This window comes from Thamnophis sirtalis, unplaced genomic scaffold (genome assembly GCF_051295495.1).
Source record: "Thamnophis sirtalis isolate CommonGarterSnake01/CBP01778 unplaced genomic scaffold, rThaSir2_p1.2 scaffold_4, whole genome shotgun sequence".
In the NCBI taxonomy this organism is placed as follows: Eukaryota; Metazoa; Chordata; class Lepidosauria; order Squamata; family Natricidae; genus Thamnophis; species Thamnophis sirtalis.
Window position 1 is genome coordinate 115,063,891 of NW_028261384.1, and position 26,074 is coordinate 115,089,964.

The 26,074-nt window shown below is 40.8% G+C and overlaps 1 protein-coding gene across 1 annotated transcript; it reads left to right on the plus strand.

Moving 5' to 3' along the window:
- The first annotated feature begins 1,817 nt into the window (after positions 1-1,817).
- LOC106557081 (eukaryotic translation initiation factor 3 subunit C) lies at positions 1,818-24,866 on the plus strand. The gene is made up of 21 exons (XM_014076199.2): positions 1,818-1,921; positions 3,359-3,500; positions 3,934-3,999; positions 4,243-4,432; positions 5,642-5,767; positions 5,992-6,046; positions 6,166-6,278; positions 6,523-6,650; positions 11,748-11,901; positions 12,005-12,108; positions 14,480-14,621; positions 15,150-15,272; positions 16,363-16,456; positions 17,170-17,357; positions 18,632-18,856; positions 19,242-19,605; positions 21,074-21,233; positions 21,736-21,801; positions 22,131-22,218; positions 23,463-23,625; positions 24,654-24,866. The coding sequence occupies exons 2-21, from the start codon at positions 3,400-3,402 to the stop codon at positions 24,737-24,739; spliced, it is 2,736 nt and encodes a 911-aa protein (XP_013931674.2). The 5' UTR covers positions 1,818-1,921; positions 3,359-3,399; the 3' UTR covers positions 24,740-24,866.
- Positions 24,867-26,074: the final 1,208 nt, after the last annotated feature.

Sequence of the window (26,074 nt, forward strand, 5' to 3'; positions counted from 1 at the left end):
AAAGACTTATGCCAATGGAGATTAATGAAATTTCCCCATGGTTGAAGAACATTTTGAAATAATTTTGCAGTGATTGATGTAATTACAAGTAGTCCTGGAATTACAACAATTCATTTAGCAACTGTTCAGAGTTACAACAGCACTGAAAAAAAGTGAAAGTGTGAAAAAAGTATTTTTCACACTTGCAACTATTGCAGCATCCCCATGGTCATACAATCAAAATTTGGATGCTTGGCAATTGACTTATGACAGGTGCAGTGTCCTAGAGTCATAAGATTGCCATTTGCATCTTTCTGGAAAGCAAAATCAGTGGGGAAGTGAGATTCACTTAACATGTTACTCAACTATGGCAAGGAAAGTTGTAAAAAGAGGCAAAACCTATTTAACAACTGTCTTGTTTAGCAGTGGAAATTTGGGGCTTAATTGTGGTCATAATTGAGGACTACCTGTAATGAGCAAAAGAACCTGACATTTATTAACTGAAGTTACAGTTCACTAACTCTGGAATTCCTGCCCCCATCCACCCATTTTCCTATTGATTTGGCCTATATAATTATACTGTTATGTTTAATGTCTTTAATTTGAATGTGCAAAGATGGGAATTAAATATTGCACAAGTGAGTTCCATCTGCAACCATTTATAATAATTGTAAATAAATGAGTGTAATATTCCAGAACCAAAGGCACATATACAGTAGTGGGTTAGTACAGACTTGACTAGCTGGCATTCTAGAGAACTTTGCCAAATAAACATGAGATTATAAATTAGTTATTAAATTGCAATATTCACTAATTCCAATAAAGCATGCTTTAAATGCAACCCAATTGCAACACAAGATTCCTACATATTTGCAATCAGTGTGTTTAATAGGCTTAATTTGCTGAAACACAGAAGATATATTGTTTCTATGAAATGTATAATATACAGATGAGTATTAAACATTTGTTGTGTTCAAAATCTGTTTCAGTAAGCAAGGAGCGAAAGCTCTCATAACTATGCTGGTTTTGTTCTGTTTTGTTTAAATGGCACTGAAGATAATGAGTCTTTTTTGTTTTAGCTTAATAATTATAATTGGTTCATATCCCAAGGGCATGGATACATTATACATATTTTTAATGTAATGGAAGGAAACATTGAATACAGTGGAATAAATTCTATTAACCACATTTATTTTAATTTAAATGTATGCACGTCATTAGTGGGGTGTACATTTAATAATTAATAGTTTAACTTAGTTTTTGCTAACTTTCCAATGGAAGGCAGTTATATAAATGTGGGACTTGCAAAATATGCCCCAAAAGTATAGTTTTCTGTAGCTGCTTAAAAACTGTTATGTTTGTATACTTTTTTTGTCGAGTAAATCGAATAAACTGATAAATATCATTTTTGTTATGAATTACTGAATACCGTGAATTGATATCAGTGAATATACGGTACCCAGGTTGGGGTGGGGTGTTTTTTTTTTTTGTTTTTTTTTTGAGAGTGTAAGTAAAAAAAGTGACGCAATATGGATGAAAGACAGCGGAGAGGGGGATTCCGATTCAATCAGAAAATCCATGTGAAAAAAAGTTGTAATTATTTACCAGAAAATACGATAATGCGCGGATAGCTAAAAGATACAACACATTCATAAACTTCCGGCAAAGTTTGAAAGCGGCCCCTTTCAATCAACTTCCAAGGGGGCGCTAGAGCAGTACAGCTCTACTTGAGGCTGCAACTCTATGGTCAAAACTTTGTGGTTCTTCGCAAGCGGAAGTCGCCAGGGAATGGAGTTTTTTTATGAGCGGAAAAAGTCATCGATTCTGCGACAAAGACTTCCTGCAGCTTTTATTTGTACGTTCCCGGACGCGACGACGTGAAGTCCTGCGCTTGCCCAGTGGTTGCGTGGTGTGAGGCTTTTTTTTCCCGGCAAGGCCCGAGGTGAGCGCGTGTTGAGGCCGATTGCTCGGCCCTGGAGGCCGGAGGAGGCGAAGGGGAAGATGGGTGGAAGAGCTGGAGGGTGGCGGTGGTGGTGGAGGGGAAGCGACAGTAGAGTATTTGAGCGATCTGTAAAAGGGTGAAATAGTCAAAGTACATTCTTCTCCTGCATGCCTTGCCTTTCTGTGACCGGTTGGTTTCAAATATTATTTAGTTGGGTTTTGGACACGATATTTAGTAAAGTTTATGTATAGTAATGGGTGTTGTTATGAATGATTACCTATCACTTTTCCCCAACCATATGTTCTTCTAGATGTGTTGGTTTTCAACTATTACGATTCCCAAGGGGCCTAAGGATTGTGGGAGGAAGTCCAATATAGCTGGGTGGCATCAGACTAGAGAGAAGACACATTTTTAAAAATGTCATTGACTCCCAGTAAACATTTCAGCCAAAGGATGGAAGAGCCTTCAATCAGAATAGAGCTGGAAGGGACCTTTGGGGGTCTTCTAGTCCAATCCCCTGCTCAAGCAAGAGACCCTAAATACCATTTCAGACAAGTGACAGTCTAGCCCCTTCTCAAAAATCTCCAGTGATGAAGTAGCCACATCTGAAGAAAACGGTTCCACTGATTAGTTGCTCTAACTGTTAGGAAGTTTTTCCTTAATTCCAGGTTTTTTCTTTCCTGGATTAGTTTCCATCCATTGTTTCTTGTCCTGCCTACAGTGCTTTGGAAATAAGTTGACCCTCTTCTCTTTGTGGCAACCTCTCAAATACTGGAATACTGCTATTATGCCCCCTCCACGTCCTTCTCTAGACTAGCCAAATCCAAATCCTGCAACAAGTCTTCATATGTTTTAATCTCCAGGCCCTTAATTACCTTAGTTGCTCTTCTCTGCACTTTTCCCAAAGGCTCAACATCTTTATTGTAATGTGGTGGCCAAAAGTGGATGTAGTATTCCAGGTGTGGCCTTACTAAGGCTTTAAAAAAAGTTATAAAATTATGTTATTGGAGGAGGGCGGTGCTTAATACGTTCTGAAGGAGATTCCTTGGGAATGACAATGATATGCAGTGTCACATCAGGCTTTTTTGTTTGTTTTTTATTTTGTTTGATGAGAGATGGGAGGGTTGTCTTTGGTTATTGTGATAAGTCTGCATTAGGCTGTCTATTGTAATTGTGGAATTGTTTTTATTGATTATATCAAAAGTGAGTGGACTAGCTGGCTAGACTTCATACCTAATCTCAAGCATTAGAAATCTCATCCATATAATGGTTCAGTTACATCTAACATTTCTTTTCTGTACAAGTAAAGTTTTTCTGGATCAAAGAATGGAAACATAATTTATATTCCAAACATTTTTCAAATCAATAGAAATAGCTGTATGAATATGAAAATGCTATATACTCACTGGACTTTTCAATCTTTATATTTTCCTCTAGGGTCAGAAATTGTACTTGAGTTACAATCCAAATTTGTTGCCATGTCACGTTTTTTTACTACTGGCTCAGACAGTGAGTCAGAATCATCGCTCTCTGGAGATGAATTAGTAACCAAGCCTGTTGGAGGCAATTTTGGGAAACAGTAAGTATATATAGGGATGGTTAGGATTGGAGAGGTGGGTTCTAGGTTCCTAGAAAATAATTAGATTGGGTAAAATAGGCAGAGTGAGATTTTTATGACAAATTTTGCATATTGGTTCAGGCTATTGAGTGAAAGTATATGATATTGCAATTTGCATTTCTAGTCTAATCTCTGAATAGCATTAACTGCAGAACTGCAAAAGCTAATCTCATCCACAATTAAAAATAGCCCAAAAATATTCTGGTGTTAATGTTACTTATTGAAGCATCCCTGTAAAGATGCATTCAAATATATTATAAAACAATCCTCTTGGTGATTTTTTTTTAAATGTTGGCATAAGATGTCCCTCTTAAACTTATTCCCCTCTGACTTCCAGTTTCTTCTGTCAATTACTCATAGATATCTATCAACTATTTTCCTTCTTGTCTTGTAGGCCTTTGATGCTGAGTGAGGATGAAGAAGATACAAAGAGAGTTGTGCGTAGTGCTAAAGACAAAAGGTGATGTATACTGGAAGAAGAAGGGCACTTAAAGTTTGGAGGATTGAACCAAAATTATATTTTTCAATCTCTGGAAAGTGCCTTATCCTGTTGGTGGCCGGTTTACATTGGGTTTGGTGGCCATAGCCTTCTTTGAGGCCATAGCCTTTATTCATGTCCTAAATACTGTATATCTCCTTATTTTGCCTTTCTCTTCACTCCCCTGGTTTAATTGTTTTTTGTCCTCTTTTTCCTGTCTGCCAGATTTGAGGAACTAACCAATTTGATCAAAACAATCCGGAATGCTATGAAGATCCGAGATGTCACCAAATGTCTGGAGGAATTTGAGTTGCTGGGCAAGGCTTATGGAAAGGCCAAGAGTATTGTCGACAAGGAAGGAGTGCCTCACTTTTATATCCGTATCTTGGCAGATCTTGAGGACTATCTCAATGAGGTATTAGCTGGAGAGCACGATAGACAAGAACATTTTTGATTTTTGTTTCTGATCAGAAAGGATTACACATTCAAATTTGTTTATCAGGAAAGTGCCTCTGTAATGTGTTGAAACATGTTTTCCCTGTGATACAAAAGAAATAGGATGATATCTCATCCAGAAGATCCACTATGCTTCTTTTTTCCAAAAAGTCTTTGATTCAGGCCACATAATAGTCAACCTCAGAATTGAGGCAAACGTAAAGATAATCTTTCCTGACTCTAATCATGTCTCTTTGTTTCTAGCTAGTTGCTGGTTCATAATGAATTAATTACAATATAATATAGATAGTGGAGTCATGTAACATTTCAGAAAGTTTAGAAATCATGGTGTTCTAATCATTTTTCCTTTGTAGGTGAGTGGTAACCAATACATCTGAAAGTAACATTGGTTGATGTTTTAAAAGGGGGCATTATGTTACACATTGTGAAAGCTAAAGCGAAAAGCTTCTTCTAAAGCTGTTTAAACTTCTGGTACACTGGGGTGCACAGTCAGAGGTCCCAACTCATATATGGGCCTTTTTTGTTATCATCAGATTATATTAATTAGCCCCTCCAGTCATTATTTACCAATGCATTTATCTACTGTGCATGATACTCAACCACCATGATCATCAGTGCTGCTGGAAGTCATGGAAATTGGAGAGCAGCATCTGGTGGATATCAAATTGAAATAAGGTCATCATCAGAGCTCTGCTTTTAGAGATTATGTAGCTATAGCAAGAGATAGAACTTCTTTGGCTCATTTATATCCCTCCATATCTTTCTCCACGTTCATTTAATTCTAATCAATTAATAGTAGTTTTAGCGTCTGTCTGGATTTTGGAGTTGGTATGTTTTTGATAGTTTGGTTTGTTTATTTTCCCAATTTTTCTTTCATAGTTTTAAGCCTTTTTGTGATCATTGCTCTGGCCTGAAAGAACTCTTCTGCTATCCCAAAGTGTAACAAACTCAATGCTTTGTATCTGTTGGGCATTTGAAAATGCTATCACCATAGTCATTTATACTTGCCATTTCTGTACTTACCTTGATGATAAGAGGGCATGTAAGCCAGTGCTGTATGCACAATATTTGCCGGATTCTAGGGGAGTAATTATTGAATGAAATAGGTATTGCAGTCTGAGGAAGCAACCAGTGCTGCTCTCCATATGCATTATTTTGTCTTCTGTAGCTTTGGGAGGACAAGGAAGGCAAGAAAAAAATGAACAAGAACAATGCCAAAGCACTGAGTACTCTCCGCCAGAAGATCCGGAAGTACAATCGAGATTATGAAACCCAGATAACTGCTCATCGCCAGGTATTGACGCATGGAGGAGATGCTGCAGAGATGTATTTTACAACAACTACTGTGGGGAATTGATGGGTTGTCCATATTCACACTAACAGCAAACGTAGCATTCTGGCTGAAGGGAGGACTTGAATAGCCTTGTTTGCAATGGGCAAGAAAGTCCGTATGGGTAATATGGGGTAGGGTAGAATAATATATATCACGATCTCACCATATTGGTCATGTTCTCCTAGAATCCTGAACTATCAGCTGATGAAGATGAGGACAAGAAAAGTGATGATTCAGAGGGTAAGTGTTGATGAAAGAACCATGCAATTGGAGGGTGCCCTCTGTCCTGAGCAGGCGTTTTTATGATTTGGTGTGTGAAATCTCCTCTCTCAATGGTTCCTTCCATTTTCCGCCTTCAGGATCCTCTTCCTCAAGTGAAGATGGTGATGATGATGGAATGAGCGCAGCAGCTTTTTTGAAAAAGAAAGAAGGAGCACCTGAGAGTCGCAGCAAATTTCTCAAAAAGATAGAGGTGAGAGTTCCAGGAAAGAGCCTCTAAGAAAGATTTTATGGCTTCCCTCAAAGTAGGAGAATCCAAGCCCCTCTAGGAACATAAGACAGAAATGTCCATATTTTCTCAGACAGATTAATGCATGTCAGTCAGGTTTTATTAGAGACAAAGCAGTTTTCTGCTAGGAGGAACTTTGCTGTACTTTGGCAGAAAATTCCTTTGGAAGATGATTTGCTGGATTAATACATATGTTTTTTTCTGACAGGATGAAGATAAGGAAGAAGAAGAGTCAGATGATGATGAAGATTGGGGCTCATCGGATTCGGAATCTGATTCAGAGTCAGATGAAGAAGACGGCAAATACACCTCCTTGGCTTCAAAGTTCCTTAAGAAGTAAGGACAACATTCCTTAGAGCAGTGTTTCTCAACCTTGGTGACTTTCAGTCCTTTGGACTTCAACTCCCAGAATTCCCCCAGCCAGCATAGCTGGCTGGGGGAATTCTGGGAGTTGAAGTCCACAGGACTGAAAGTCGCCAAGTTTGAGAAACACTGCCTTAGAGGCAAGGGGAAGTGGGAACCTTACCTTTGTGTAAGTGTCATCATGCCTTACAGGTTGTCCTTGGTTTATGATGCTAACTGGGACTGGAATTTCAGTCACTCAGCATTGCAGTTGTAGTGATGTGACTGCATCCCATAGTGACCACAATCATAGCAGTCCCCATTGCTGTCGTTAATCGATTACCCTAGACTGTTAAGCAAGGATTTTCTTGGATCTTCCTGCTAGCTTCCAACAGCACACTCAATGGGGAAACCAGCAGGAAGGCAGGAGTCCCAGGCGGATAAGTGGCTGGTGCCAGAGATCAAAGGGCACAGAAATAGCCACTAGACCGGAGATGGCTGCTGCTGGGGATGGGAAGGTGGGCAAGCAACTTCTGTGATGCCACACATGCAACCAGCCTGGAGCAACTGCTGCTGGCAGTGGGAGGATGCAGAAGCTGTCCTGTGCTCTGCAATCCTTGCCACTCCCAACTGGCTTGGTTCCATTGCTTATGCATGCATGGCATTGCTCTTTATAAGGTCTTCTTCCTATGACGTTCCTAAAGCCTTATGAGAAGGCTGCACACAGCCTCAGGAAGGAGGCCTTCCACAGACAGCAGTTGCCTGGCGACATGCCAGTCCAGGCTCACTTTGTGAACAGTAGTAAGAAGAAGACAACAAAGATCGGGGTGGGTGGGTGGGGGGTGGGGGAGAACAGCCGGGTGCATTGTAGCAGGATGACAGAGTGCAGGGTGGCCAAAAGGGGAGGGATAAGGGGTTTGTAATAACATGCTTTGGTCTCTGCTAGTAGGCTCAAAGTGCCAGAATTTTGATCACATATCTGCAGGGACACTGCAGCAGCCATAACTTCAAGGATCGGGCATACGTGTGTCATTCGTTCAGGACTGTCATAACTTCAAATGGTCGCTGAATAAATGGTTCTTAAGTGAGGACTAATTGTGTATAGCTGTGCTCCTGAAGTTTCAGGCCCAGCTGATCATATTTATCTTGTTGTTTTTTAATCTTTTGCCTTTAATCTTCTATGCCTGTGCTTACGTCTCTCAAGGGCAGATGTTCGAGGTTATAGCCAGTAGCCCCAGTGGTTTATGTTGAGCCCTCTTGTATAACCAGGCATCTTAAAAGCTTAATTATTGTGTTGTTTTTTTATTTTCCCTCATGGTGTGAAATATCAGTGACTGATACTTTAGATCCAGGAAGTACTTGGATCAAGAAATTGAGATAGTAGTTGTGATTCTGACTTCTAAGCTGCCAAGTCTGGCAGTAGTTACCTATGCCATAGTTCCATTATGGGTAGATTATTATAATTTTGTTTTCTACCTGTTATTTTTGAAGAACATCCGAAATCTTACAATGACACAGGTTGCAACTAAGCTACTAACTGGTTCGCAAAAGCAAAATCATATTTTGCCTACATTGGTAGAGTTAGGCCCATTTTTCAACTATAAGTCAAAATGAAGGTTTTGCCTAAAATGTAGATCTGCTTTAACAGACAGCTGCCTATTCTTATCTGCTGTCAACAGGAGGGGAGGCCTCCTTAAAGATGTCTCTGCTTTCAAATCTGTCTGAAATGACAGGTGCTCTTTAAATGTAAGGACTCATTCTTGCTGGTAGTTAGAATCTTTAATATTATTATTTGCAAACCAAACTAAAGGTTTCCTATTTAGCTTGCAGAGCTTGGATTCATTGAATGGGTTTATCAAAAATGTAAATATTGCAGAATATACAGCCTCATGCTATATAACTCAGCTCCATTTCATGCTGAATAAACTAAATAGAAATAGAAAACTGTCTTTAGATAGATCTTTACTCCAAAAGCATTTTATTAAGATAAATTTGATAAAAAAAATCTGATTTAAATTATTAAAAAAACCCAATTTTTAAATTTTTATTAAAAAATCATCAATTTTTATCCACCATGGTTCTCTCATTTTTTACTTACAAGAAAAATCCTTGCCTTCTCCTTCAGCCAGACTTTATCACCTAGATTGTTGATAATTTTAGCTCTTTTTTTAATTATTATTATTATTAAATTATTTTTTTTGTTACATAAACAACACATACCCACAACAGTGGGGAAAAAAACAAAGCAAAAAAGAACAAGAACAAAACAGGGGGAAAAAACCATCAACACATATAGCATGTCATTTGGTTACAGGTGTTTTATTTCATTTATATCTGCATATAAATGAAATAAATTCAATTCAATTCAATTTATCATTCTTATACATTTATTATTTCATTGAATAGGTAATATATGGTTTGGGTTGCTTTGTTTACCATCCCTTTATGTTGAGATGGTACTTCCGCCAACTCAGATATAATTTAGTATCATTTCTTATTCCCTTACCTTTACTAGTTTATCCTAACTATATTTCCCCCCACAGACACACTATGTATATACAAAACAATTTTTAAAAAAACACTCACAGCAAAAAAAAACAAAAAACACAAGTATATGTTATAAAAAAGTATATCAGCTGGTTACAACAAGTTTTTGTGCATCTCTTCCATTAATTCATATTAATTCAAATATCTTAATTCAAATGTTTACTATATTAACATCATCATACCTCCACTTTTAATTGACTACAGTTATTTAAATATCCTTCATCCTTAACTATACCAAAGATTTAATCCATAACCACATGCTGGCATTTCATTTACTTATTTATAAAATCCTCCATTAACATCAAATCCTCATATCCTGTTTTAGCTAAACATCCATAATATTTAATACCAAAAATTTCATCCTCCATATATATAATTTATTATCATTCTCCTTTATTTATTTAGTTATGTCCTATATCATAGCATTTTCCCCCTATTAGTTAAATTTTAACTGTATATAATTTTATTTTATTTTTTATAATAATTATTATTGTGATTAATAACTTTTATATATAGTCCAAAGATATTTCTAACCTTCCCTTCTCATATCCAATTATTATTTATCATAGCAACTCAACATTATATACATTACTATCATTATCAATTATTATTCAACTATACCTATTACAAATGAATTTAACTAGGTTTAGCTAATTTTAAATTATACTCTTCCATCTATCAGCCTGTGTCTCTCCAGTAACAGAACAGCCTTAAATCTGTTGCCATTCGTGGGTCCAGTTCTCCAAACATCTTTATGAGCAAGTCCATACGAAGAAATCTTTGCACCTTTTTGTTTATGGTGCCTCTCATATAATGCTGCCGCCCTCTTTTTATTTCCTTTATCAGCTTGTCTTTAATTCTCAGTGGTGGTATCAAATGTTTTGCAGATGGTATTTCATAAAGTATGAATTCTTTAATGCTTCTCACTCCTTCTGCGCCCTGTCTTTTGAAGTAAATCTTCTGTGTGGCTGCTTCCCCTTCAGACATTCCATCTTTTTCTCCCTCAGAAGTAAACCAGTTGCCCCGAATATTAGCAAATTGAGAATCTTTATCTCTGACATCCTTAGTTTGTATTTGAAGAACATTCTCAGTTTTTTCCTCATATTTTGTTGCTAAAAACACCAAATAATCCAATTTTCTCTCAATTCTATCTTGTGTAGCAGATAATTTCTGTAACGCTGAAAAAATCATTTGAATAGACGCTTGAATAGGCGCCATGTTTGTACGCAATTAGTATTTTTTCTTGAGAGCTCTGAGGTATTTGCAAATAAACGCAGCTGGGAGCTGTACAATCTTATCAGATCTTAGACCAATACAGCCAAGCAATAAAAGTGTCAAGTTGTAAACAACAAATTATAGTGAATTGGTTTACAGCCCGCTTGCAGAGGATCAGAGGAGATGTTGGAGTAATCTATCCTTTGTCCGTGTGAATAACATTTAAAACATTTAAAAGGTAGGATAACCACCGTCCAAAAACCAATAAAAAGATCAAAATCGCCGCTAGATTCTTCTGTTCTTTAATTTAAATTAGCTTGAATTTTTAGGCAGACTGTTTTTCTCTGAGTAATAAAATAATCTTACCAGCTGGAAACACTTTCGACATTCTTTAGGGCTATCTGCAGTTTCAGTTAGCCTTATGGCTAATCCGGAAGTCACTGGCAAAGGAGGTTATTTTCCAGATCCCCAGAGACTTTTGCGAACATCTCTGGGACCATTGGATTTCCTCCTACCTTTCACTGTCTCTGGGACAGCTTGGGTCCAAAAAGGGACCGTCCAAATGCTTTGGAATAGAGGAGTTTCAGGAGTAGCCTGAAAGTCTGTCTTCTCACTGCTAAGCCCCGCCTTCTTCAATTTTAGCTCTTTTTACAGGATTTTTATTCCTTAAATTTTAGAGTTAACCAGTGTGCATGTTCTACACAGGCGGTCCTTGGGTTATGACAGTTTCTTCAAGGAGCATACAAAGTTGCCACCACAGTGAATGAAAAGGGCCTACGATGGGTCCTTGGAGTGCTGATCATTGTAGAATCCCTGCAGTGTGGGAATCATATCATGTGATCACGGTTTCCAGGTTTCCTGCTGCCTTCCCAAAAGCAAGGTCGGGGGAAGCTGGCAGGAATTTGGAAGTCATGATCATATGAGGTCCCTGCTAATGACTGCAGTCCTCATTTCATGACAGCAACCAGAACTGCTGGAATTGCTGTCATTAAGCAACACGGACATAGGACACTGTGCCGATGATATCATTTAGAATTGGTATCAAAACTTGCAGATTTCCTACAGGTTTAAAGTTGATCTATTAGAAGTTGATTCCGATCTTAGCAGACCAGTATTCTGTGCAAGGGTAGGTAGATAGCAGGGAAATCTTGGTCTATTGGGGTAAAATAATCTCGCCTGTGAAGGTTTGGATTCAGATGCAATTTGTGGGATGGAAAGAAAGTATTCAAAGCCAACAATGTTTCTGGGATTAAATCGTATAGCTAGCTCAAGATTTTAGAATCACACCTGAAGGGGAAAAACCTGATACGTTTAATCCTCCAAAATTAGAGTTGGCACAGAGGAGGAAAAGAGGATTCTGGAGAAGAAAAAAGAAGATAAAGCAAAGAAAAAACAAGACCGTAAATCCAAAAGGTATGAAAGCGATGGAAGCGATCCCGAAGGTGGATGGGAACAAGTCAAAGGAGGCGTCCCTCTGGTTAAGGTGAGGCATTGCCAGTGGCCTTTATTTCCATCCAGGAGATTAGACAGAGAGGGAATAGAAGGGATTTGGCAGTTTATCCTTTTTGTCCCCTCTCCCCCTGTAGGAAAAGCCAAAGATGTTTGCTAAGGGCACAGAGATCAACCATGCTGTGGTAGTGAAGAAACTCAACGAGATTCTACAGGCTCGTGGGAAGAAAGGCACTGATAGGTGAGACAAAGACGTCTTAACATTGCTGGGAAAGAGTAACTGAAATCATCCCCAAATTGACCGCTTGCTTTTTTCTTCTTCTGGGAGGCAAATAAGCAGGTCGTTTCTCAGATGGCATCCGGTTTAGATCAGGGTGTCAAACCCAAGGCCTGCAGCTGGTGACACTGCCAGCAAAAATTTGGTTGGGAGGACTACATGCGGCCCTCCCCAAGCTCCAGTTTTGGCTGCTAACGGCCTCCTGCAGCCCTGTGCCAGCAAAAAATGGAGCTCGGGGAGGCCATGTGTGGTCCTCTCAGACACCGTTTTAGCTGACAGGCCTGCTGGAGTCCACCAAGCTGGCAATTCCCCCCCCCCTCCACATTCCCCCCCCCCCAGGTCAAACACAACCCTGATATGGTCTTCAATCAAATCGAGTTTGACACACCTGGTTTAGATTCTTGAAAGGAAAGATCGAAGGATTGACAATAACACAATCCTTTCATCTTCCCTTTCTCATTCTCTCTCCCTTTTCTTTCCTTCCCTATCCTTCTTTCCTTTCTCCTTCCCTTTCCCTTTCCTCAGTCAAAATCTGTTTTAAGAAAAGGGAGTCAGGCAAATTAACTTCAAGACCGAAAGTACAGAAGTCAATTATGAAAACAGCAAATCTGAGATGACAGTAAATATTTACACAGGGAAAGTCCACCTTGCCTGATATTGAAATCTTTTCCTCTGAAACGATCTGGTCAGTTATGAGTTTCATGTGGATATTAATACACAAGGCAACGTGCTTTGCACTGAAGCAGACTTCCTCTTTAATCAGTGGGATAGTAAGGAATTGAGCAACACTTACTTGTGTTTTAGACTAGCCTCAGCAAAATGTCTGTGGAGTTTCTCAGTTATCCAGGCCATGGTTGCCCCAAAGGGGCTTTTACAAGAGGCAACTGGACTTCCTTTGTTTTTCCCTGAAGATGTTTCGCTCCTCATCTAAGAAGCTTATTCAGAGCTTGGATGAGAAGCGAAACGTCTTCAAGGAAAAAACAAAACAGAGAACAAAAACGAAACAAAGAAAGTCCAGTGTCCTCTTAAAAAAGCACCTTTGGAACTAACCCCAGTTTTTATTATATTATCCAATCTCAAGAAACAGTGGTGCATCTTATAAACTTGTGACATGTTAAAAGATGGCTAATTGAAATGGGGAGCTGACCATTTTATCACCACACCATGGAAGTGGGCTTAAGGCCTGTGTCTAGAATTTGCTGTGGCTTGTTTGCATCAGGCCAGACTAGACAGGGAGGGGCCACATGTTCCAGGTTGAGGTTATGATTCTGCCTCTTGACCTGTTAGAGAAGTTTGAGAAGGACTTCTGCATAAGAAGGGGTGTGGCCAAACATTTCCATCCTCTTTTATGTTCACTTTTAGAAGGACAAGTGCTTTGGCTTCATAGATTACAATATCTACTTTTAAATTTACTCCCAAACTTACTGTCAGCTTCTGCTTTGCTGTCGCTTCAGCTGCCATGAAACGGGGAGGGAGGGCATGGTATTTGGGAGGGGTTACTCATTGTGCTGGAGGAAGGTTCTGGAGTTAACCGACTGATTGGACTACACATGCGTGGGTGTTTCCCGCCAGGACTAACGGCACCGACATTCCATCTTCGTGATGCCTTTTGAAGTTATCTCACACCTGACACTTGAAAGAATTATGATTGGACTGGGACTATGATGCCAAGGGGTGGGGAATGGGCTATTCTATATATCAATCACTTTCACGCCTAAATAATCAGACTTCGCTACGCTTTGCCTTTAACCATTCTTAATTAGTAAAAGTACACTTGATTTCTACACATGGAGTCTCGTGGTCTTTCTTTCCTAATTAATTAATGGAGAGGAGCTGACACTTACAAATTGAGCAAAAAAAAAAAAACCTTTCAAAATTGTCATTTTTGTTGCTGAACACTGTTGGAATGACATAATGGTGTTCTGGGAGCTACAGATGAGATACAATGGTTAGAATATCAGTAGCACTTACATACTGCTTCACAGTGCTTTACAGCCCTCTCTAAGCAGTTTACAGAGTCAGCATCTTGCCCCCAACAATTTGGGTCCTCATTGTACCCACCTCGGAAGGAAGGAAGTTTGAGTCAACCTTGAGCTGGCAACAATCGAACTGCTAAATTATAGGCAGCTGATAGTCAGCAGAAGTATCCTGCAGTACTGCATTCTAACCACTGCACCATCATGGCTCATAATGATTAAGAATGGTTAAGTGAAAGGCTTTAGAACAAAGTCCAATGGGCTGCACTGAGTTTGAGGAACTAACTCAAAATAATAATCTGCCATCTCCTCACACCTATTGTCACAGTACTCTCTACCCTTTTTGTGATCTTCCACAGGGCTGCCCAGATCGATCTTCTGCAGCTTTTGGTTGGAATTGCAGCAGAGAACAAATTGGGAATAGCCATTGACCTCAAAATCAAGTTCAACATTGTTGCCTCTTTGTATGATTACAACCCCAACTTAGCTACATACATGAAGGTATGGGGGAATAAGAAAGGAAATTAATTCCGATGTGCCACAAGAGTTTGTCCCTTGCCCACATTGGCTGTGAGAGATGTGACATGGAAGGTTGGTTGTTTTATTCCTATAATACAGGAAGTCATCATGTCCACAATTTATGTTATTAAATGAGAAATTTGTTAAGTGAGCTTTGCCCTATTTTACGACTTTTTTACCACATTTGTTAATTGAATCACTGCAGTTGTTAAATTAGTGACACGATTGTTAAGTGAATCTGTCTTCCCCGTTGACTTTGCTTGTAAGAAGGTCGCAAAACAGGATCATGTGACCCAGAGATATCGCAACTGTCATAAATATGAGCCACTTGTCAAGCATCCGTATGTAAATCATCTGTCCATGGGAATGCTACAAGTGTGAAAAACGATCATAAGTGCCTTTTTTCAGTGCCGTTGTAATTTCGAACAGTCACTAAATGAGCTGTTGTAAATCGAGGACTACCTGTAGCATGGTTGTTAATGATTTCCTCTTCATTCTCCTTGTTTGCAGCCAGAGATGTGGCAGAAATGTCTCAGTAGCATTGATGAGCTGCTGGACATCCTCTTTGCGAACGACATCGACATTGGACAGAACATTGCAGAGGATTCTGAAAACCTGGACAACCCTGAGGAGGTGGGTTTCTGTAGGGCATTCCCACCTATCAATCATCCAGCTATATATTATGTAGGTAGCCTTTAACCTAGGACTGGCTGCTTAGCGCCTGTTAAGTTAAGATGGATTTCCCCCAAAAGTTGCTTACAATCTGGATTCAAAGTTCTAATGGCTGCCGCCCTTCCCTGTGGTCATGATGATCACATTTTGGTTACTTGGCAGCTGGCCCACATTTATGACTATTGGCAGCATCCCATGGTCATGTGATCATGATTTACAAAGGGCTCCCCCCCCCCTTAGAAATTGATGTTAATTTTTGGGTTTTGGCAAAAAAAGCACCCAATGCAGAGAATGGAATCTCTAAATGACCATCCCAAAAAACATAAAAGGAGGTTGGTCACAAGGATGCCTCACTTAACAACCATCATGATACACAAATGAAAATTCCAGGCTTTGTTACAGTCATAAATCGAGGACTACCATATTTTTCAGAATATAAGACACACCTTTTTCCCTCAAAAAAGAGGGTGAAAATCTGGGTGCGTCTTATACACTGAATACAGCAATTTTTGCCCCCTTCACCAAAATGGCCGTGCATAACTTGTAAGAGGCTTTCAGAGAGCTCCTGAGGGCTGTGGGAGGCAGAAATGAAAAAACAGACCATTTTTTGTTTGTTTTCGCCCCTGCCCCCAGCACTCTACAAGTCTCCTAAGGGCTATTCATGCCCCTTTTTTGGGGTGGAAAAAAATGAGCCGTTTTGGAGAGATTTGCAGAGTGCAAAAACTTTTTTTTTTTTTTTTAATTGCCTCTTCAAAACTTTGATGCATCTTATACTCCAAAAAATACGGTACTTGTAGGGAGGGCTGAATGAAATCTGCAAAGATCAAAGAGGATACTGCTTCACTGGCAGACCAAGGGGAAAAAAGTGTTTTTATTTATGCCACTTTCCCAAGAATGCTGCATGGACAGTCCGATCACCTCCATATCCTTATAACTGGGAGTAATGGTGATAATAACTCAGTCCAGTAGGAAAGTTCCACACTGGAGAAAGCTTAAGATGAGTCTGCTTGTCCTAATCCCCACTCCTTCCTTTCTGCCTTTCCATGGCCAGCCCTTTCGCATACGTGGATGCATCTTGACCTTGGTGGAGCGGATGGATGAGGAGTTTGTGAAAATCATGCAGAACACAGACCCCCATTCTCAAGGTGAGTGAGTTTGTACACCAACATGTCCATCACAAAGTGGTGTCTGAGAGGTGAGGGAAGAAGGGCATCCATTGAAAGTGGAGGTAATGAAGGGCAGTGGGTTGGGACAGGGATACCTTGCCTGATAATAGGAATATTTGGCTCCTGTTGAATGTTTTCTCCAACAGAATTGCCTCTTTTAACCAGACAGAGGAGGATTGGTTTCTTCAGAAATTTGGAGCCTGTTAAATTGCAAAGTTGAAATTCACCCTTATTTTTTCATGTTACTATGCCTTGCTTACAGAAGAATAGCTCTAACACTTAGACTTATATACCGCTTCATAGTGCTTTACAGCCCTCTCTAAGCAATTTACAGAATCAGCATAATGCCCTAAATAATATGCTGGAATACAGGGAGCTAACAAATCCAGCGTCTTTAAGCTGCTGAGCCATTGTGCTTCCATTGTAGATAACAAAAAGGTTATATGTCAGCATAAAAGGGCTTGGTGATCCAGGGCCTTCCTGTTTCTGCTTTTTTAAATTACATAATTGTAAGGGTGTAAAAACCACACATATTTTGACCACCTCTCCATATCCACCAAAATGAAAGCTGATGGGGAGTTGAGGTTTTGCACGACTGCATTGCCAGATTCCACCTAATCAAACAAGGGAAACTTTCCACCCTCACCTCTTGTAAATGACCGAGCTAAGCATTTGTGGCACTTTTCTCCTAGAATATGTGGACCACCTGAAGGACGAGGGCCGAGTCTGCAAGATCATAGAACGGGTGCAGACTTACCTGCAGAGCAAGACAAATACGGATGAGATCTGCCGTGTTTACCTGCGCTGCATCCTCCACACCTATTACAAGTTTGACTACAAGGCTCACCAGCGCCAGCAAGGCCCAGCAGGAGACAGCAAGGTAAGATGGCCCCTCTGGTAGGCAAGGAACATCTGTAGTTGGTTTGCAAAGGATCTTCCCTCTCCAGAGAGAGAAATTTGCCTGTCTAGGTCAGTGCTTCCACATCACCATCACCTTCTGCTGATTGACAGATGCTGGGGATTGGATTTGGAAGCTATGCCCTACAAAGCATACAGCTTTATGAAATAAAAATAACACCTTGAAATCGGTTTCTAGGAAACTTCATAGACCAGTGATTCTCAACCTTGGCAGTTTTAAGCATGCTAGCTGGATAGCTGGAGAATTCTGGGAATTGAAATCCACACATCTTAAAGTTGCCAAAGTTGAGAATTAAACATTCTGTTACAAAGCCACAGCGTCCAGCATTTGAGGCCAGTCCTCCAATCATATAACAAATTCCCTTGTTGGGAATCCGGAATGTTAAACCGTAACAAAAACAGTTTGTTCTAAGCAGCATTTTTGTATTCACTGGCAAACGAAAGTAACATATAGTAGAGCTTATATGTAGTTTGGGATTTAACTATTGAGTTAGTGATATTTTCTGAGTTTGGTGGTTTTCCTGCAGGTATTTCATTACCAGACTAAATAACATTATCAATACAAGCTCAGACATCCCCAAGAGGAAAGCAGAGGTTAGAGAAAGATTGGTTTGTTAGGGCAGAGCTGTGTGCAGTATTTGTGACCAAGGACCATACTGGTAAAAATACACTTCCCCCCCCCCCTCCTGTTATATTAAAAATTAGACTTTGGATTTCCTGTGACTTGGGGATCATTGTTAGATTTCTTGCAAGATAAGGAGAAAAGGGAACTTTTGGAATTTGAGATTTCAGTCTGATCTGACCAGAGAAATATTGTGCTTGGGGTTAAAGTTGGGGTTTTTAATGTATGCTTATTCATATATGACAATTTACTATATGTTAAAAATAGTTTAAATACTGGATATTCATTGAAACCAGAGACATGTTGCATTATATAATACCTTTGTATTGAAAATAATTTAAGATCACTTTTACATTTGTTCAACATATTTTTTCTGTCACTCTTCTGTCCTGTTATCCCCCCCCCCCATTTCATGTCAGTTTGTACTTTAATGTTCACTTATGAAAAATAACAAATATGTTTGCAAAACAAAATACAAATCATAGTTTGGCTAAAACCTTCAAGAGTGCTTTAAAAGGCTGCGTGCAGCTTTGAGACTGCAAGTCGAACACTTTGCATTAGAAGTATGTGATTTATTGATCCTGGGGCTAATTTATACTCTCTGCTTCTCTCAGTCTGAACAAGACCAAGCAGAAAACGAGGGGGAAGATTCTGCAGTGCTGATGGAGCGCCTTTGCAAATTCATCTATGCCAAGGATCGGACAGACCGGATCCGTACCTGTGCCATTCTCTGCCATATTTATCACCATGCCTTGCATGATCGCTGGTACCAGGCCCGTGACCTGATGCTCATGAGCCACCTTCAAGATAATATCCAGCATGCAGACCCTCCAGTGCAGGTTAGAGAGGAACAAGCAATTTGGTAGCCATTGAGAACCAATATTGAACTTGCCTGTTTGATTGTAGTGGTGGTGGTGATAGCACAGAATTTGGATGGACAGCAGACTTTTTTGCTGTCCTATTCTCTTTGGTCTGCTTGGAGACCTCTCCAATGGGGCAAGCCACAGCTTCCTCTAAACAAAATTTATTCAACCAAGCAGCCTAGGAGAGAGGGAAGCTTAAAATTCTGCTTGACAATATGTACTGTGGAAGGGCAGCAATAAGAATCAGTTATTTGAGCAGCTGCTGAATTCTCCATGGGATCCGAGGGCAGATAATAGGAAAAAAGATGCTGATAGTTTCGCCTTTTCAAACCCTTTTGTTTCCCCCCCCCCCCCATCCCAGATCCTGTATAACCGGACGATGGTTCAGCTGGGGATCTGTGCCTTCCGCCAGGGCTTGATCAAAGATGCTCATAATGCTTTGCTGGACATTCAGTCCAGCGGAAGAGCGAAGGAGCTGCTGGGGCAGGGTCTCCTGATGCGTAGCATGCAAGAACGCAACCAGGAGCAAGAGAAGATCGAGAAGCGCCGGCAGGTTCCTTTCCACATGCACATCAACCTGGAACTCCTGGAGTGTGTCTACCTGGTCTCTGCCATGCTGCTTGAGATCCCTTACATGGCTGCTCATGAGTTTGATGCCCGTCGGCGAATGATCAGCAAGCAGTTCCACCATCAGCTGCGGGTGGGCGAGCGCCAGCCTCTTCTTGGTAAGCGGTCCAAAGGATGCTTGATTTACCCCCCAAAGATGCAGTTCCAGCCATCATCTAGTATAGGCTTTATTGTCATTGTCCAAAATAAATACAACAAAATTGTTGTACATCTACATCTAAGAGGATTAAAGGGAATCTGGTTCTGCCAACCAGAAACAGATAGAAACCAACAGGGACGAAATGAAGGCAACATTGTCATTCCATTTGTGTTCCCCAGAAAGTACTAGTAAGAGATACAGTAGATACAGTCTACTGAGTGGTTTTAAGTCAGGAACTACCTATAATATGAATAACCATGGTGGTTAAGTTGAGGTAGATTGCTAGCACACAAACCACAGCTTACCAAGGAAATAGTTGTATTCTGTGAATACAAAACAAAACTATATTCTGCTCTGATATAATGTATGACATTAACCATCATTTGATACTGGAAGAAATATTTAGCCTTCCTGACTGGTAATATGTTGGGAGAAAATACAACATGTCCTGAAACTAAAGCCTTGCCACATTTTTCAGGTGGGCAAAAATATTACACACACACACCCCCCCCCCGGAAAATAAGCCTTCTAGACGCACACACACCCTGGCCAGGCAGAGCACTACTCACCGACCTAGCGGTATCCCGAAAGGGCCAAGCCCGGGGGGGGGGGGGGAGGAGGCAGAAGAAAGGCACTCACATTGCTTGGCACCTTCAGGATATCGCTAGGTTGGGGAGTGGCATTCTGCCTGGCTGGAGGGGGGAGTTGTGCAAGCGCCTGCTCCGCCCCCAGCTCACATGCCTCCCAGCCTCACCCTGCCCTGGGCCAGCTTGTCCTTGCAGCAGCCGCCGAGCTCCGAGCAAAACCTCTTCTCTGGCTTCCGAACTCCGGAACTCTGCTTCCGATTCTTCCAGCAGCGGCCGCTCTAGGAGTGTTTTCTATGGTTATGGGCAGAAAAGCCTGACCATAACCATAGAGCATTATGTGCCAAGCTGGGGAGCGGGCAGAGCGCCACATGGTTTGGCGCCTTAGGGATACCCCCTAGGTCAGTGAAGGGCGCTCTGCCTGGAGTGGGGGTTTGCCGGGTGGCTGCTCGTGAGCATGGTCACCTAATAAGCCCAAGGCCATATTTTGTGGGTCAAAAAAATATAAGACCCTGTTGTATTTTCAGGGAAACACAGTACGTTGGGGGGAATTAAGCCTTCATGGTTTTTTAAATTAGCTTTTTTCCTCTGACAAATTTAATCTATAAATCAACTAATATCTGGGGAACTCATCTGCTTTCATAACAGCTTATTCCTTATAGTTAAATACATGGTTTAATTCTTTTATAACATGAAATCTGTCATTTTCTGGAATAGCAATGTAATACTTTTTTCTCCCTAAGGGATTGTGGCTTATCCATTTAGATAATTAAAATTCTTTCTAATGCATTTGAGGAACATCCTTTTTATCTTTCCCCACCTCTCTCTCTTTCCTTGCTTCAGGCCCCCCTGAATCGATGAGAGAACACGTTGTAGCAGCATCCAAGGCTATGAAGATGGGTGACTGGAAGACATGCCACCGTTTCATTGTCAATGAGAAAATGAATGGAAAAGTCTGGGATCTGTTTCCTGAGGCTGATAAAGTGCGCAACATGCTTGTCCGGTCAGTTGCAAAAGGGATATATTGTGAGAGAAGGGAGTCATAGATGCGATGGAATGTAGTGAGGTGGGAGATTCCCAGGTGGGAGGGGCTGCATTTCTGAAGTGTAAGAGACAACTCAGTCTGGATATTACATGTGAGAGAAAAGGGTGTTTAGTTTCTCCCTAACAGTTCATGGAGTATATTTTAGGTGCAGATAGAGCCCTCCATCTGGCAAGATTTTCTCTATAGAGGTGTAAAACAATAACGCAGCTTGGAAGAATTGCCATCTATTATTATTGATTTTGGGCCTCCCATAGTTCTAGGAAAAGCACAACTATTTCCAGTTTTGCTCCAATATATTGCTGGAACGGTGGCAGCAAAGATGGGGTGGAAATTTGGAGACCTGAAATGTATCTGTGATTTTGAAGGGTAAAATCTTGGGGACAGAAATTTAAGTGTAGAGAGGCTGTTATACCTCATTCTCACTGCTGCTGCTTTTTCTCTCTCGTCCTCATCTCAACAGGAAGATCCAAGAGGAGTCTCTCCGAACCTATCTCTTCACATACAGCAGTGTTTATGACTCCATCAGGTACAGTCATATTGGGGGTCCGGAGGAGGAAAGAGGTCCACGGTTGACAGTGATGGCATTTCTGCAGAGTAGCACTTTGCCCTGAATATGGGACTGCATATATTCTATTGATAAGAAAGTTGACTGTGGACAACGGGTTTCAGAATTCCCTTTCAATTATCTGACTTATCTGTGCAGTACTTGGTGGTTAGTGTAACTCTGGTCCTTAGTTGCAGACCCATCTGTCCTACTTTTTTCTCAGTAAATTTCCTTTTTGGCAAGAGGCTAATCTATCAATCCTAAATAGCTGACTCTCACAATTCTCTGCTTTCTATGGTCCACCTTCCTAGCATGGAGATCCTGTCCGATATGTTTGAGCTGGACCTGCCCACTGTGCACAGCATCATTAGCAAGATGATCATCAATGAAGAGTTGATGGTGAGAACTTTGTGTAAGGCAGGCTGGGGCAGCTAGAGGAACTAATTCCATCAGGAGGAAGGGGCAGGAGGAATGACCTGCTTCAAAGAATAGCAGGAAGAGGCCCATCCATCCATAGACAGTTTCTGCACCAGCTTCAAGAAGACAAGGCTATGTAAGAGCTAAGACACAGAGAGAATCTTTAGTCACAGACCTAATTTGTAATAATACCACATGTCATCATCATCATCAAGAACAACCTCATTAAACAGTTACATGGGTAGTCCTTGACTTAACAACCACAATTAAGACCGAGATTTCCATTGCAAAGCAGGCGGTTAAGTGAGTTGCGTTTGATTTAAAGACTAATTTTGCCACAGTCATTATGTGAATCACTGCAGGTGTTGAGTGAATCACAGTCATTAAGCATATCTGGATTTTCATTGACTTGGCACTAGAAGCTGGCTGGGAAGGTTGCAGGGGGCAATCATCTGATCCCAGGATGCTAAATGCATGCCAGATTTCCCAAGTTTTGATTTCATGGCTCCCAGAATACTGCAGGGATTGTAAGTGGCCAGACCAATTATAAGTTACTTTTTTCACTGCTGAGGCTATTCTTTTAGTCCGCAAAGCCATTGTAGCTTTGCTGACTCAAAGAATAAAATAGTCCTCAATTTACAACCACAATGGAGCCCAAAATTTATGTTGCTAAGTGAGAAATTTGTTAAGTGAGTTTTGCCCCATTTTACAACTTTTGTGAAGTGAATCACTGCAGTTGTTAAATTAACATGGTTGTTTAAGTGCATCTGGATGACTTCACTTGTCAGAAGGTTGCAAAACGTGATCACATGACCCCGGGACACTCCAACTTTCATAAATGGGAGTCAGCTGTCAAGCATCCGAATGTTAAATCGCATGACCTTAGGGATGATGCAAAGGACATGAGTGTGAAAAATGGTCATAAGTTCTTTTCTCAGTGTCGTAGGTTCAAATGATCGGTAAGCAAACTGTTGTAAGTCGGGGACTACCTGCAGTTGTAAGTATAGGGCTACCTGCATTGGCAAATACCCCATTAAACAAGGGGAAATTAGACTGGATCAAAACCTTGTGGTGGGTAGGAGAAATACAGCATTCAGGTCAGAGTCAGTTTCATGCTCTGTGTAGAAATTTCATTTTGGCAGAAGTAGGAAGTCACAGCATAGGAAAGGAATCTCTTTCTAAAGATTTCTAATATGTACAAGCTGCTCTGTGCCTTTCTTTTCTAGGCCTCCTTAGATCAGCCAACCCAGACAGTTGTGATGCATCGAACAGAGCCCACCACCCAACAAAACCTGGCATTGCAGCTGGCTGAGAAGCTGGGCAGCCTTGTGGAGAACAATGAGAGGGTCTTTGACCAGAAGCAAGGCACTTACGGTGGCTACTTTCGGGGTAAGTTAAAGCCCTGGTGTCCCTGGTACTTAACTATTTTTGCTGGCGCCTTATTTTTCTTCCATTCTATTAACTGTTACATATAGGCACAACGCATAAACACGTTCATGTCTGAACTACCCTTTAACAAAGGGAAAAATATTTCAGCGGCTGTAGAACACAATCTGAAAATACGTTGAAAGTTTCCTTTACTGTTTTATTTTCCCTGTTATCGGAGCAGGAAACTTCCTTTCTTTTCATTACAGGATTCAAGTCCATCTTGTTCTAATATCCCTTGGTCAGTCAGTTCCGTTTGCTTCCTGCCCTCTACCCCAATGAAACCTTGAAAGCCGAAATGATATTTATTGTTGTGGCCAGCCAGAGAACTGGCTGTAGATTCAGACAGTGAGGAAGTTGGGGAGGAGCGTGGGCCAGTCCTGGAGTCTGGGGAAGGCTCTGATGTGGACTCTGTGTCGGAGGCAGAGAGGGGGCCAGAGCCGTATGCCAGTTGTCAGCTGCCTTCAGAGTCAGACATCAGTGAGGCAGATGAACAGCTGGAGCCTGTTCCCAGTTTGCGCATGCGCAGAGTTGCCAGACAAAGGAACAGCTAAAGGGATCGACTTGGGAGTAAGGCCACAGGTGGACGATGAATGGCCCCTCCCAGAGGAAATAAAAGAGGAGCAAGGGGAGTGGAGTTTCAGGAGACGGTTCGCTTAATTGGTTCATGACTCTTGAAGATTCCTTGCCAGGTTTTGCAGATTCTGGCCTGTCAACTCTCCAAGCCAGATAAGGTCTGTGTCTGTAAATCCTCCCTTGAAAGACTTTGCTGGATGTGAATGAGCAGAATTCCTTATAAATTAATAAAATGTTTTTTTGTCGGGACAAGGAGTTTGCTTCTTGGGAAGCCTAGGTCAGAACATTAATTCTATGGCCATTTATTGTTTCCTTGTCCCTGGTCCATATTTTGCTACAAAATCATTCGTTTCTGTTTTGCTTGCTGTCTTCTCCTCTGCTGGTACCTCCTAATCGGCTCATGTCTTATCTTGCAGACCAAAAGGATGGCTATCGTAAGAACGAAGGGGGCTACCTGCGTCGGGGAGGATATCGGCAGCAAGAACGTCAGAGCAACTACTAAACTTAGAACCGCTTTTATTCAATTTTATTCTTTCTCCAAATAAAAGAGCCACTTTTATTTGGAGAGAGAGAGGATACCGTGACCATAATGAGAACCATTTGTCCAATAAAACAAAACTTGCTAAAAAGGAAGTCTATTTAGTGTCCTTGGGAACAGCCCAGATAAATTAATGAATGTGAATCATCAGGCTCCATTACATTCCCAACCTTTAGTAGTTACTACCTGAACCTTGGAAAGAAAGGATGACCGTAGCAAGGGGTCCTAGACTGAGGTTTCTTTCATTTTCAGTCTTAATAGGATCAGAAATGCCTAAAGACAAGGAACTTCTCCTCAGAGAATGTTTGTTAAAAGTGGTGTTCTCAAAAATCAGATCTGAAGAAACAACCCCAAATAACCTTTGCTGGAGCATTGCTTGTGTTGAATGTATCTGAAACTAAATAAACAATAAGTGTGAGCATGCCTGTTTGGCTTTAAAATAGTTTTGCTACCTGTCATTGTTTCTGGACTAGCAGGGAGGCAACCATATTGTAAATTGCAGGGTTTCTCCCCCCCCCCTCCCTAATGCAGCCTTTTAACAAGTTGGCTCTAAAATTCTGAGAAAATAGTTACTGTCTTAGCAAGACTCTCACTCGTCATGCAGACTCATCCTCAGCAACTCCCTTGAAATTCACAGCTTTTATGTTATTTGGATGATTGTTGGTGAGTGGCTGATTTAGCAGCAGACAACAGTCTTGTGAGCGGGGCAGCCATCTGTTGGTGGAAAAAGTCATCTAATGATTTCCCTCGTTCACATGGAGATTTAAACTGCAGTCTCTAGTCAAAGTCCAACTGTTACAGTATTAGGCTTCATCCACATTACTTATTAAGCACCACTCGTTTATTTATTGCATCCATATGCTTGTACAATACAAGGAAAAGTGACACGGGCTTTGTCTTTCTGTCCACTTCAAATGGCCGCTATCTTTCCTGCTGTCTCTGTTGCCTTTGCCACAACATACTAGCCATGTAAACATTTAAGGCCTTTCCAAAGCCTCTACTAACTCATCCTAGAGAAGGTGTGTGTGTGTGTGTTTCAGCCATTTATTTCTGCTTGCTTGTAACATTTTTGTACTGCGCTTGAAGCAAGTTTTTCGGTAGTTATTAAACTCAGAATGCATTAAAATACGAAACACATTCCCTAATAAACATCATTTTCAAAAATTATCAGTGTAATGTATACTGATGGCAAAACAGCCAAAGCTGTTTTAAAAACATTTGAAAGCATTCAAAACCAAAGGATAATGAAAACTAAAATAGTAAATGTGTTAAAATATTGCTACTAAACACTTAAGGCTC

Bases quoted from the DNA above. Each gene is read 5' to 3' on its own strand.
- LOC106557081 (XM_014076199.2), top strand. From the start codon at position 3,400: ATGTCACGTTTTTTTACTACTGGCTCAGACAGTGAGTCAGAATCATCG. The intron at 6,047-6,165 runs GTAAGTGTTGAT...TTCCGCCTTCAG, and splicing joins GAAAAGTGATGATTCAGAGG to GATCCTCTTCCTCAAGTGAA. The intron at 17,358-18,631 runs GTAAGATGGCCC...TGCTTCTCTCAG, and splicing joins GCCCAGCAGGAGACAGCAAG to TCTGAACAAGACCAAGCAGA.